Genomic DNA, 13,402 nt, shown 5'->3' with positions numbered 1-13,402 from the left:
ATACAGCTCTTATATTGGATCGCAAATGAACGTTAAAAACGTCAGTCCTTTACTCACGGGTGGCTGCCATGACTGTGGCCTGATAGGCGGATGATCAGTCATGAATTATAAATTGTCCATAACCTCATTCACAACAACGGACGTAACCTTCATTTCCTGTCCCCTGATTAGACGGCCTATATTAAAAACTGAGTCAGATAGCACCCCTCCCACCCCCGCATGGCCCACTTCCTGTCGGTCCTTGGGAATATACATGAGCTAATGTTAGACTCACAACAACATCGTATGAAGACTCATTTCATTTATTATGACAGTATCCTATTATACCAGGGTTGGACAGGAAATTATGTTGATTATGTCAAAACACATATATATTGAACTGATATATAAGTGGCTTATCAGTTTTAAGTCATCTTACAGTACAGTAATAAGACTGGAGAATAGATTTACACACACAGGACACTTCATTAGGTACACCTATACAATAAAACGTGATCCAGTACAAGAGTTGTTTCTGAGCCGCTTATCCTCACAATTTAGAGACTTCAAATAACCTACCTTTTGGGATGTGGGATGAAACCGGAGTGCCCGGAGAAAACCCACACAGGCACGGGGAGAACATACAAACTCCACACCGGCGGGACTGGGGATTGAACCTCTGTCCTCAGAACTGTGAGGCAGACTCTCTAACCAGTCGTCCACCGTGCCGCCGCTTTGCAAATGTTGTAACACATTTTGCTGCACAAGGGACAAAATATTAGAAAAGCCCCTCAGTAATAGTTATGGGCCTGATGATGCACAACCACAAAAATACGCGGCCATCTTCTTTAGCAGTGATTCGCAGAATGTGTATGTGGGCTCCCTCCAGTGGTATGCAAAAGAATCACTGCTTCAGCACTGTTTAGTTGTTTAACTAACCTCAGAAGTGGAAGGCAGATGTGCTAACCACTGGGTTCACCGTGCAGCCCAATACAGGAACAATATTTTTAAATGAAATGCATAAAATACACTGTCAATCAAATTCAAGAATTTTGATTAATCTCTTGTATAGATGCTTATTAGCTTGAATTGTTTTACTGAATGTTTCAGCATGTTCAAAGTAAAATCTGCCAGTCCACTTTACCGCCACCTATCGGACTGGAGTGGAACAGTATCACCCAGTCCTTGGCACAATTAAATTATTATTATTATTATTATTTTTTTTTTTAATCAAGCGAATCAGTCAGACATATTTAGGAGTGTTTGTGCTTGGCAGAGGTCTGCGCTCTACTGTGTGCCATTCTATAGTGACTGTCACTTCTCATTTCTGAGTCCTTCAACCCGAAGAGAGGAGATTACTGTGCTCATCCTCTTTAATAGAGGCATGAAAATAACCTTTCTCAGCTATTTCCCCTGGAGGTAGTTGCCCCTTTTGAAGGGAGGGCGATATACTCACGAGACCAGCCTGGTTTCGTTTAAGCATGAAGTCTCAATGAGACTTGCACGCGTCCATAGGTATTTTTCTAAAGTTCTTCGCTTTTTGATCTAAACTGCTCCAGCTGTCTCACGTTTGATAAGTGCCAGAGCGCACGTTTCATCTCTCCATCCACAGCTGTTCAATCAGATTTAGATCAGGGCTCTTCAGATCAGTCTACTGTTTTGTTCTTACCCATTCTTGGGTGTTTCTAGTTGTGTGATTTGGGTCTTTATTCCGTTGGAGGAGGACCCATGACCTGAAACTGAGATTAAGATTTCTGACATTGTAGCCTGCATTTTGTTCCAGAATGCCCTGATAGTCTTTCGCATGTACTGTAGCAAAGCAGCCCCATAATGCAGGAATACCAACAATTTTGCCTACATATGCATCTACTGTGCTGAAACATATCAATGACAACCACTTTAATCACATCATAGTCAACTACAAATAATCTTAAGTCGTTCAACCACTATTTCCTTGGCACAAATATGGCAGCAAAGCAGTATTTTTGCCTAAATGAAGCTCCTCAACTCACTCCAGTATAGTTGCTTTGGCACCAGGAAGCCACAAGGTGGTGCCAAAGTAATAATTTTGTTGCTCCAATATGTGGAGAGTCACTATACATGTTTTGTGAGGGCCATAGATGACATTGTCATCATGTGGTGGATGAAATACACGCCCAAAATGTGTCCCTACATTTATTTAAAAAAGTGTCATTGAATCACTTAGCTGGAAACAAATAGTGATTCCATCACTATACCGGGCCCTCGCCCGTCTTCACCGCCTGTTTTCGCCATGAATTAATGATTGAATGGGCGAGCGCGACGGCTTAAAACTTTAATGAGCTGGATGTTTGGCCTCTTAGTCAGCGGGCCGGACTGTACGTGGAGGGAATGCACGCGTGCGCCCCTGCTATATGTGCACACCGCCTGTAAATGCGAGCGAGTGTGCGGGCCTGGAAAGAGAACAAGATATAAAGATGGCTTCATACAAAACTCCCACAGGACTTTTTGGGGAAGTGTAATATGAATAATTTAGAGCTTCTGCATTTTTTATTCCCATTATCATTCAGCTCAGGCGTTTCGTCGTCAATGATAATACACACATTGTACATTTCCATTGCAGCAACCTTAGCACGAGCCTTCAAATTCTATTATACAGTCAGATTAGCTGCTTTATTCATTATTCACAGCTTTTACCCCGCTTCGTCAACATCATATTGTTTCGAATAAGAACCACAAAAGTCAGCGATCAACACTAATATTCACCCTTTTCTGCCCGGTTACTGCGATCTTCGTTTTTTGATTGACGGATTTGCTGGAAGGATTTGTGTTTGCAGGCCAGGGCAAAGTTCACGGAACATGATTGTGTTCCGACCTTCGTGAGTTACACGCTAGTACCGTATGTATAATACATACTCAAAGGAGGAACGTAATGCATCGCAGCTGCTTGACTGACCTGACTCATACAAATGCGCTTTTAAAGGAACCTTGCACCATTTTTATGGCAACTTCCTGTTCACTCAGTAAAAGCACCAATGAGCCTTTTCTTCTGTTGGCTTTGGAGGGGTGTTAAAGAATAATATTGGAGCTGCACCTTCCATTACCTGTTGCCAGATTTATTGAACATTATGTGAACAAAAACGGCTTGTGTGTGCGTGTGTGGCTACTTTCTCACACTCAAGCAAAGTAATAAATATCTTTACAATCAAATCTTAATTTTAAACTGGAATCACTTTTGGGGGTGGGGGTGGGGGGTGCAGTTCCATGAAAACCGCACACATTGAATTTGATTAGTTTGGATATTTATTTCTTTTACATTATACATTGCACCTAATAAGCACCTTTATGAACATTGAAACATTGATTGCAGGACGTGAAGTCTGTAATTTTTTGTTTACGTGAGTTACTTTTTCAACATTTATAATTCTAACATGATAATATACTTTTATATACTTATATACGACATATATATTTCTTCACTGGTTGACGGGGAGAAATTCCATGGTACTGCTGTGTGGCATCCACTTTGAGTTACCAAATATGGTCGCTCTACAATTTTTGGAATCAAATTATTTGTGTTCATCGTTTCAGCTCTCATATCAATAAATTAGAATATCACTGAAATGTTCATTTATTTCAGTCATTCAATTCCATAAGTGAAATGTGTGTATTAGATCGACTTCACAGAGTGAAATATTTCATGATTTTATTTGATTTTCATGATTATAGATTACACCCAATAAAAAAACTTGAAACTTAAAAAGAAATTTGAATATTACATATGAATCAATCAAAATAAATAATGTAGAAATTAAGTAAGACCTATGCCTTCTGTGTTTAATGAATCTGAAAATCTGACTTTTTGAATTGAACTACTGAAATTAGCAATGGCATATTGAGATTTATTGACATGCACCGGTACATTTATAAACAAGATCAAGTCTAGTATGGAACACCAGTAATATATTTCACATTTTTGGTTTGGTTTCTGACATTTGAAAAGATTTTTTTCATCCTTTGCCTCATTTTCCAGGTTCTTGTGACCCCATGTGCCTCGATCCTAATCTGAAGTCCTGATCCATCTTAATACTTTGGCCATCGCGTCCTCTGAAAGGATGTGAGCTGTGTCAGAAAACGGGAGACAAAAGCAATAAGTCCTGGGAAAAGTGTGATCGCATGGCCGCTATGGACGGACGGCTCCACTGATACCAGACTGCGCCGGCTTTCTTTGGACGTGTAAGTGTTTGAAAACATTTGAATAATTGACAAGTGCAGCAGACGGGCGATTCAGACGCTATTATCACAGTCTTCGTTGTAGTGATGCGTCATGTCTACTGAAGTTTCTTTTCTTGTGGTGAAGCTTCCCTGCCGTGTTAAACGCCGTCAGGGTGTCTCCCTCTCATTTTTTTTTTTTTTTTTTAAGAAACCAAGAATGTCTTCCATATAGCCACTTACTCTACAATATGTGTGAACCAGCAAACAAGACATTGATCCCTTCACATCTCCTCCTCCCTCTCATCCCCCTCCCCGTTGCCGCACTTCACTGGCAGGTTTGTGCTCCATCTACTTCTTATCTCTATCTTTTTTTAAAAACACATCTTTGTTCTCTCTCGCCTTGGAAATGAGAAGAAGGATCTCTTTATAAAGAGGCAGCCACTTGTTTGTGAGAAGATATGGATCGGTGCACAATGTGTGGATGCAGTACTGCTTGACTCTGTGGACTTACTTCTAATTAAATTCAGATTCCTTACAAAGGCAGTTTTGACTTGGAAAGTTATGATTGCAGGTTTTTAAAATTAATTAATTTATTTATTTTTAAATTGGCCATCTAATCCACACATCAATGCAAACGCGTTCTTAAACAGTGTAATCTACGTACACTATTAGATACCACAAAAGAAGTACAGAGACATTTTAACTTACACCTTAATGGACATTTTCGTCTTCAATGAAGTTAACATGCATGTTTTTTGGACTGTTGGGAGGAAGCTGGAGTACCCGGGGGAAAAAAAAAACACAACCATTGGGGAGAACATGCCAACAAGATTCGAACCCCGAACCACAGAACAACTAGGCAGATGTGCGAACCACTAGCTCGCCGTGCTGCCCCTACTTGTTTATTGTGAACAAAAAAACAACAACAACAACACGAAAGGATACACAGAAGCATGAATCAGTCAATAAAAATATCTTATCAATATTACATGCCAGAAAAGTGAAGACATTTCATACTCTTTAAAATCATTTCATCTTTAATATGTAAAATGCAATAGAGTTCAATGCAAAATAACTTGTCTGATCTACCTCATTTACATGTACAGTAATTGTCCCCTTCACAAATTTAATCCATTTATCTATTATTTAGCTACACTAGCGGGGTGAAAAATTACAAACAACTCTTGTTTGATGCATTGTAGTTCTACACTAATAAACATACAGTATTGTTAAATTAATTTGTGGAACACTCCGACTGGATCTTATTAGATTTCCTTGTGGTGAATGTAAATGTCATTAGTGTATGTTAAAGCGACAAACTAACATAATACACCTAGCGAAAATCAGTCTCCATCATGGCGGCATTGGAATTAAAATGTTTGGAGTGTCTGCTGATTACGACCTCGCCGTGAATTGTTTTATTGCTCTGGCAACATGCATTTAATGCACTTAATGCCTTCTTAATGAAAAGGGCATAACATTGGATCCAGATTGCGTTACTCATAAGTCAAGAAGGGGTGACAAAGTATCTGGCTCCAGGTGTGATTAGATGCAATTTCACATCAAGTACTTACTCGTAAGTAGTCCATAAAACCTTACAGGCTCATTGCACCTTTCAGCCCTTGTAATCAGGGTTTGCGTAGGGATTGATTTAGTTGAACCTTTCAATGAAGCAACCCTTTTGCAGTGTAAAAAGTCTGCCACGCTGTATTTCTGTTTCTAATTTGCACTTTTGAGGAGCTTTTTTTTAATTTTATTTTATTTTTTATTTTTTTTTGGCGGTGTAAACATCTTATTACTTTAGTAGGCAGCTTTCATGAAAAAAACCAAAAACAAACAGAAGAATACAGAGAGGATTTAAAGGAGATTACCTGCCATGTACTGTATGTGGAATTAACATAAACAGCCATATTTTGAGCCATAAACAGCCAGTAGAAGAAGAGGAGGATAAATTAGGGTGAAAAAGTAAGTTAAAAAAAATAGATTATATATCATTTGTACTACTTTGCACCATCGCATGATGAACCTTAGGAATGCATTACCATTTACATCGAAGCAGTGAATTTCATACGATAAACAAATTGTTTTTCCACGTTCTAATGAGGCACGACATGTTTAAGGTTAAACATGCTTATCACTGGAAAGCACTGATGACAAACAATGCGTTTAATGCAAATTTTAAGTGTGATTAAAGTTCCTTGACATTGATTTAAATCAATATTTAACTTTATTCATGATATTTAAATTACGCAGCATACATTAGAATAATGACACGCTTGTATCAGCATGTGTCTTATGTGTAAATGACATCATTATGTATTTTTTTTTCTTTCCTTCCTATAGCTCCATTATTTATAAGAGCTGTTTAAATGAGGTCCAGAGGTCAGCATGGAGTCAATTTCATCATGCTTTATTTTAAATATTAAGACTCTTCACACTGGTGTTTGCATAAAGACATACGGTAAATCTGCACTCAAATTAATATTTTTTGCAATAATGAGCTTTGGGCTTGTGTTCTGAGAGGTTAAGTGTGTGTGTAAGTGTGTAAGGGGAAAATAAAAAACCTCTCTTGCCTTTAGAATGGATTAAACATCTCAGGATGTGGTTTTGACCTCAATATCTTTTCACCACCATAATGAAGGCAGAGCTCATCTGCTTGTCTTGAGTGGCGCAGGAAGAATTAGCCTCAAGCTCGGAGCAGCTTGCCGCACGTTCGTTGTTAGCCTTGCATCATGCGCGGATGGGACGCTCTTCCATAATTTAATTCACAGGAGTCGTTTCATGCCAAGCTGGTACGGGAGCTGGAAGTAATTGCATTAGTTCTCACTGATGGCCAGCCTGAAGAGACTTTTCCTAGTTTAAAGCAACAATATGTAATAATTGTAGCTATAAAATAAAAGCTACAAGATCATTGGCTTGGTACAATGGCTTATAATTAGGAAAATAACGCATTTCTGTTGTTGCCAAGATCATCTTTTTTTTTTAAATTGTCAAATGAGTGGCTTAGTGCAAGTGTAAAAAGGGGGGGGGGGGGGGGGGGGGGACACTTGCAAATGGAAGGTTTTTATAAGCAAGTTCAACTGAAAAACGAAATGTTCCTCAGACTTTTTAATACAGTACCTATAATGATAACATTATTATGGGTTTATGGAGACACAAGCTGTCCCTTGGCCATTGTCAAAAAATTTGAGATACAATTGTGCTTTCGAACCCCGCAGTTAGATGGCAGCCATCATCAAACCACATTGGTTTCCTTGCAGTGGAAGGACAATATCAGTTGGTGGTGCTCATGAGCCATTAAGATGGTTTGGCAATTGCCAATTAACCCCACAGAAGAAGAACAAATAACACCCCCCCCCACCAAAAAAAATTAGAAAATACATAATAATAATAATAATAAATAAATAAAACAAACAAGGCTCCACAGCTGGCTTCTCTAACCCACAGCATTTTCACACTTTTTTTTGTTTTTTGTTTTTTTTAACATTTCCACCTTAATTTTAATTTTCTGAAAATTTCCTTAGGAAACTGAACTGAGAAATTGGGGAAATATATGTAAAGTTGGACTCTATCTATGGGAATTATTAGCATTAACAGGAATTAACATTCAGTGGGTAGTTATTTCCCGGTATACAGAATGCAAGTTATAATAATGAACATTTTGTTTTGACATATTACGTGCATTTAAAGTAACGTGGATTTTAAATTGGAAAAACAATGTCCAATTTTATTTCATAGCATTAGCCTTCTTGACACATCCTCCTCTTTCCATTCCTGCCTTTACACTGTATAGCTAATACAGTACACACTGTAGATGACAGGCAGTGAGCAGTGACCCGCACGTATGCGAACTTGTGTCGGGTCACCGAGTGCCCGTCGCACATGCAGGCTGGTTCCGGTTCAAATGCCGACGCGGTCAGCGCCAAGGGAGGGAATCCACCCACGCCCCGACACGTGGCCTCGGGCTGTGGGAACACAGCTGCACAGGCGTGCATACATGTGAGATGAGAACATGTGATGTAATATCTTGTAATGGCATGCACAATGGGTTTGTGATGTTTATAATTCATCACGCATAATGGGCCTTTTCATGACTTAATCTGGACGATGTAAACCAGGGATGGGGACCCCGCCTGCCAAGTAATTCTAAAAACAGGCTGTCGAAATGATCATCAAACGTTAAATGGTGTAAACTTGCAGTGAAACATCACCCATTTTGTAGTATCCTCCTTCCAAATGGGGCTCATTTGGACAAGTTCCCCAATAGAAGTACGAGGCCTGCAATTCGTCTAAAATCTCTGCTTCAAATAAGAATGGCCGACTTCCTGTTCAGGTTCAAGCGTGGGGCCTTGAGACTTCTTGTTATGATAGACATAACCACCCAATTTCATGTCGATTTGGTGAAACTGGTCCAACTTTCTAGGAGGTGCTACTCAAAGTAGTAATTGGTGTCAAGGAAGTATGTTGTACATCTCGACTGAGCGACTAACACATTTGTATGTCGGAGAGGAGCTTAGTTTAGCCTGGGTTGTTAGTGGAAGTTATTGGAGTTTTTTTCTCGTGGATGTACACATGCACTTCCGGCCGGTGTATTTGTTTTTCTTCCTCTGAAAATCAAATAATCTGTAAACCGTTCATTTTTAGGGATAATGTTGTGAAATGAGTTTGAAATGGTATCAAAGTGATATGGGATCATAGTCTGTGGTATATTTAATCTATTAATATAGGCAGTTATAAACATTTGTAGTGAGTGTGTTAATTACTCACGTATTCTTTTACCCGACATGCATTTTCCCCAGAATAAAAGCGCTTCCAACAATTGGTGAATTTTCAGGCCCCTAATAGTTGATTAATTTGTCAGATTATTAGTAATAAATTTAGTGATTCCAAGATAAGAAGGTTCCCTTCCCCTGATGTGAACATACAGTGGACACAAAAAGTCTACACATAACTGTGTAAATCCCCAATTTTTGTAAAAAAAAAAAAAGACCAAATTAAACTTTTCAAAACCTTTTCCATAATTAATGTGACTTATAACCTGGATTACTCAACCCAAAAAAAAAAAAAGTTTTTCAAGAATAAAAGTAAAACTACACAACTGCGATTAATGTGGTTGTACAAGTGTGCACACCCTTTTATATATGGAACGTGGCTGTGTTTGGAAATAACAATCACATTCAAACTCATGTTAAATGGAAGTCAGCACACGCCTGCCACCATTTAAAATGCCTTTATTTAACACAAAATAAATTCCATCTGTTCTAGTAGCCTTTTTCTGACATTATTATTATTATTATTATTGCTTTCTAGTATGCAGAAGCCTGAAAGCTGTGCTTTGTGATAACACTGACTGCTTTTTCAAAATGTTCATAATTCCCTCTAGCCCCAGTTGCATCTGGAAAAAAAAACAGTTCAAAAGCTGCCATCACCATGATTCCTTTGGTGACGAGCAGTGTTTTGGAATTATGGCCAAAAGGTTCAACCTTGATTTCATTGGAAAATAACACATTTTCCCACATGTTTAGGAGATTTTGTGACTGATAAATTGTGAACACAGGGGTGTGTACACTTGTGCAACCATATTATCTCAGTTTTTTTTCTTTCGTTGAGTTGTACAGGTTATAGATCACTTTAATGGTGGGAAAAGTTTTGAAATAATTTATCTTGGTCTAATTTTTTTCCATGACAAAAACCTGAACAGGGGTGTGTCGACTTTCTATATCCACTGTGTGTCAGCATGCTCTCATCTCCGCATCGGTGCGCCCTAACACTCGAACACCCCCGCCCCCCGGTCCGTCCTCGTTTGTCGTCCGATGACACTTTGACACGCGGCTGACTTTCCTGCAAAGGGCCCACAAATGCGTTTATGTGAAAGCCCCTCAGGCTTCTGCGCAAGGCGCTCTCTCAAACATCACAAATTAGGCCCCTCGATGACCCAGAAGAAGTAAATTGGCACAATGACTGATTTCATTCTTCTATAACAAGAAGGGGGTCTAACGACAGCGGATGAATTAGGACGCCGAGATGTTGCTTCAAAGCCATTTAGGTAGATTGGGGCCCAATTTATTCTGCAGCTCTGCTCAGTTGGAGTCAGGAAAAAAAGGACTAATAAGTGGCAATATGAAGCGTCTACATTTTGGATATAATAAGACACAAAAGTAAAACGCGTCAAGACCGATTCAAATCTCGTGTCATTGTCGAGGATCTTGGCGCGTCCGTTCCCCTTAAAGCAAAATCCAAATAAATAAAACAGCACTGACAGCTCCCAACCTCAAAGTCGAAAAAGAACAAGTGAGAGTGGAGCTTGTGAACAAGCGATGTCAGGGAAGCAGCGGGGGGAAAAAACAGAGGGCGTCAGGCAGGAAGAAATAGGACTCAGCCCGTGAGAGGAAAACACCATCTGGTCAAGATTATAACCTAGATACTGTGCTTATGTGGGTTTTAACACTTATCCTCTATCCTAAAGTCCTCGTATCACTCTCCTTAATAAGGAATAGACCACGTACATGCTTGCTGGACAAAAACAAACAAGCAATGCAAATTCTTTTAAATTACTTACAAATTTCGGCCTTGGCGTAAGCCTTTCTAGGTGCTCTTCTAATTTGAACAGTTATTCCAACCCTGTTGAACTTGTAATTAAGGATGATAAGTGGGGGGAAAAGTGGACCCATTCTCTGAGAATTGTGATAATTAATAGGTGCACTACGATTGGCTGGCTACCAGTCCAGGGTGTACCCAGCCTGTTGCTCAGTCACCTGGGATAGGCTCCAGTTTAGCTGGGACCCTAATGAGCATAAGCCTCGTAGAAAAAGGGATGGATGAATAATTAATCAGAATTAACTGTCAATGTGTGGTTAATTATACAAAATGTATAGAGCCGTCCACTATCCAAAAGTACTTTTTAATAATTTGGTTTTGACCCGATACACACAAAAGCTGCAGAAATGTTTTCCAATATTTTGCTTTCCTTATTTGTCTATTTGAGAGGAGTACAATATTAAGAGCAGCTGTCAGTATGATGACGTGCAACCGCAGTAATAAACATATTCGAATATGAATACTGTACTTATCACTCATGGTTTCAATCAAACCTGCATTTACTTGCATTGTATGTATTTAAAATCCATATTTCTGTTACAAATTCCTGTGAGTGTTGTCTGTTTAAAAAATGTTTTCAGAATGACTTCAGAGGTACTAAAAATTATATAAGCAATTTCTAATACCTAGTTACTTTTCACCCACCCTGTATATTTTCTAGGATATAGCACGGTGAGCTCGTGTTCTGGGTTTAAACCGCCGGCCTTCCTCCTGTGTGGAGTTTGCATGTTCTCCCACACGTTCCAAAAACAAGCATGTTAGGTAGGTTCAGTGAAGACTCTAAATTGTCCATAGGTGTGAATGACCGTGTTGACCCTAATGAGGGCAGGAGTTCTAGATAAGGGATGGAATGAGCACAATCACTGTCCGAGCATCCAGGCTGCACTTCGATTGCATATTGAGTCGACGCCCTCAAGTGGATTTACTGTGAAATTGCAAGGCCTGTTCATATCCCTTTTTATTTTCTTCCCCACAGAGAGGATGGTGTTGTTTCTGATCGGGATCTCTGCAGTTGTGAACATTTCATCTCATGACAACCAAACGGCAGGTAAAGACTGAGTATGATTGTGACTCTTTTTCTTTGTAAAGTACCCTCCCCCTTTATTGTGTCCTCTGCATAGGTAACCCCAGCCACCAGGTGGGTGCTCATGTTCTGCCCTCCACGTTGATCTTGTCCCTTGTGCTCATCTTTGTCGTCCTACTCACAATTTACTGCCTCAGGTGAGCGCAGCTGCTACGCTGCTTGAATTTGCACCAACACAAAGCAAACTATCAACCTCATTTTATGTCTATTATGAAATCCCCGTTGGATTTATATGCCAATACTGCCCTTTCATAATGGAAAATATAATTTGTTTATGTACAGTATATTTATTTGTTAGTTCTTACAACAACAACATCTCAATACATCACATCACTTTTATTTTTATGTTCCTGTTCAATTTTTGTTCTTCCCATTCAATGATTATAAGAGCTTATTTCTGCTTACATTTTGCATTACAACTATAACATTACATCATCTTTATTTTGTGTGTCACATTAGTGCCTTTTTATGATTAATAAAATTGTGGATTTCACATTTTTATACTGGCCTTCCATAATTACTTTCAGATTTTTTTAAAGGTTCTTTGCATTGTTGCACAAACATCTAACTGCACCATTTGAAGTCTTTATTATTATTTTCTATTAATTATTATGTCACACGTCTGCCCCTAACATAACTTCGTCATTCACAATATTTTACATCCAAAATGTACAAAGTCACTGGAATTAAAAAAAAAAAAAAAATCCTGTTTTTCTTATTTTCTTCATTTTATATATTTGTAATAAATATTTTAATGACTAAACTATCGGTGGGTACCATTGGTCCATGAACATTTTTGGTTTACCAAAGAAATAACAGAAAAGATAGCGTCACGTCACCTTTATTTTGACATATATTGAATAACTGAATTTATTTTATGATCAAGAACTACATTTGACTTTTTCCCCACCTAAAACTGCAACGAAGGACTACATATTGAGTACTACATTATTAATGCAATTAACTGTGATCAATGCAAACCTTGAAAATGTTAATTAACATAGTCTGTTAGTCTGAAATGCATGTTTTTCTGGGGAGGGGGGGAGTTGTTCTAGCAGTAGAATGTAAGCAGTGGCTGGTGGGTAAACGGCTGCAAAGCAAATAAAACAAGGAGGTCAGCTCAGGTCCTGACAACTTGGACCTTGTCGTCTTTCTACTCGCAGCATGAGGAGGAACAATTTTATCTCTCTCAGATGGTTGATATTACTCTGGACGTTTGGTGACCTTTTATGATTGACGGGTTACTTAAGCTAACTTTTATTTATTTTGTTTATTTTTTTGTGTTTTCAAATTGACATATTTAACTTCTTTTTTTGCTTCTTTGTAAGGTTCAAGAACCACAGGAAAGCTCTGGTTACCTCGGTGGATAAAAAGCTTCCAAATGGCTTCCTGGAGGAACAAGGTATTCAATGTAATCACCACTCCATGAAAATGTAATGCTTTGCTGCTTGATTTTTTTTTTTAAATATCGACATTTGATTCATACATTTACATTCTTTATGGCATTGGAACAATTCCCCGTGTGTAGTCTGAGGTAACTGGGAAGTT

General features: G+C 38.7%; 1 protein-coding gene across 16 annotated transcripts in view; it reads left to right on the top strand.

Annotated features, from left to right (window-relative positions):
- The window catches only part of LOC133409475 (receptor-type tyrosine-protein phosphatase epsilon-like), a 68,605-nt gene that overhangs the window by 39,589 nt on the left and 15,614 nt on the right, over nucleotides 1-13,402 (top strand). For 10 of the 16 annotated variants that reach the window (XM_061689529.1, XM_061689527.1, XM_061689533.1 and 7 more), the window contains 5 exons: nucleotides 3,992-4,194; nucleotides 4,382-4,508; nucleotides 11,747-11,818; nucleotides 11,892-11,991; nucleotides 13,183-13,256. In XM_061689529.1, coding sequence (XP_061545513.1) covers nucleotides 11,752-11,818; nucleotides 11,892-11,991; nucleotides 13,183-13,256 — 241 coding nt within the window. In that variant the 5' untranslated portion in view covers nucleotides 3,992-4,194; nucleotides 4,382-4,508; nucleotides 11,747-11,751. Of the gene's footprint in view, nucleotides 1-3,991; nucleotides 4,195-4,381; nucleotides 4,509-11,431; nucleotides 11,533-11,746; nucleotides 11,819-11,891; nucleotides 11,992-13,182; nucleotides 13,257-13,402 lie in introns of those variants that run through there. The other 6 variants (XM_061689534.1, XM_061689528.1, XM_061689536.1 and 3 more) reach the window with 6 other exon arrangements.

The sequence above is a fragment of the Phycodurus eques genome, chromosome 11 (assembly GCF_024500275.1).
Source record: "Phycodurus eques isolate BA_2022a chromosome 11, UOR_Pequ_1.1, whole genome shotgun sequence".
In the NCBI taxonomy this organism is placed as follows: Eukaryota; Metazoa; Chordata; class Actinopteri; order Syngnathiformes; family Syngnathidae; genus Phycodurus; species Phycodurus eques.
Note: the sequence above shows the minus strand (reverse complement) of the source record. Positions and strands in the feature narration are given on the sequence as shown.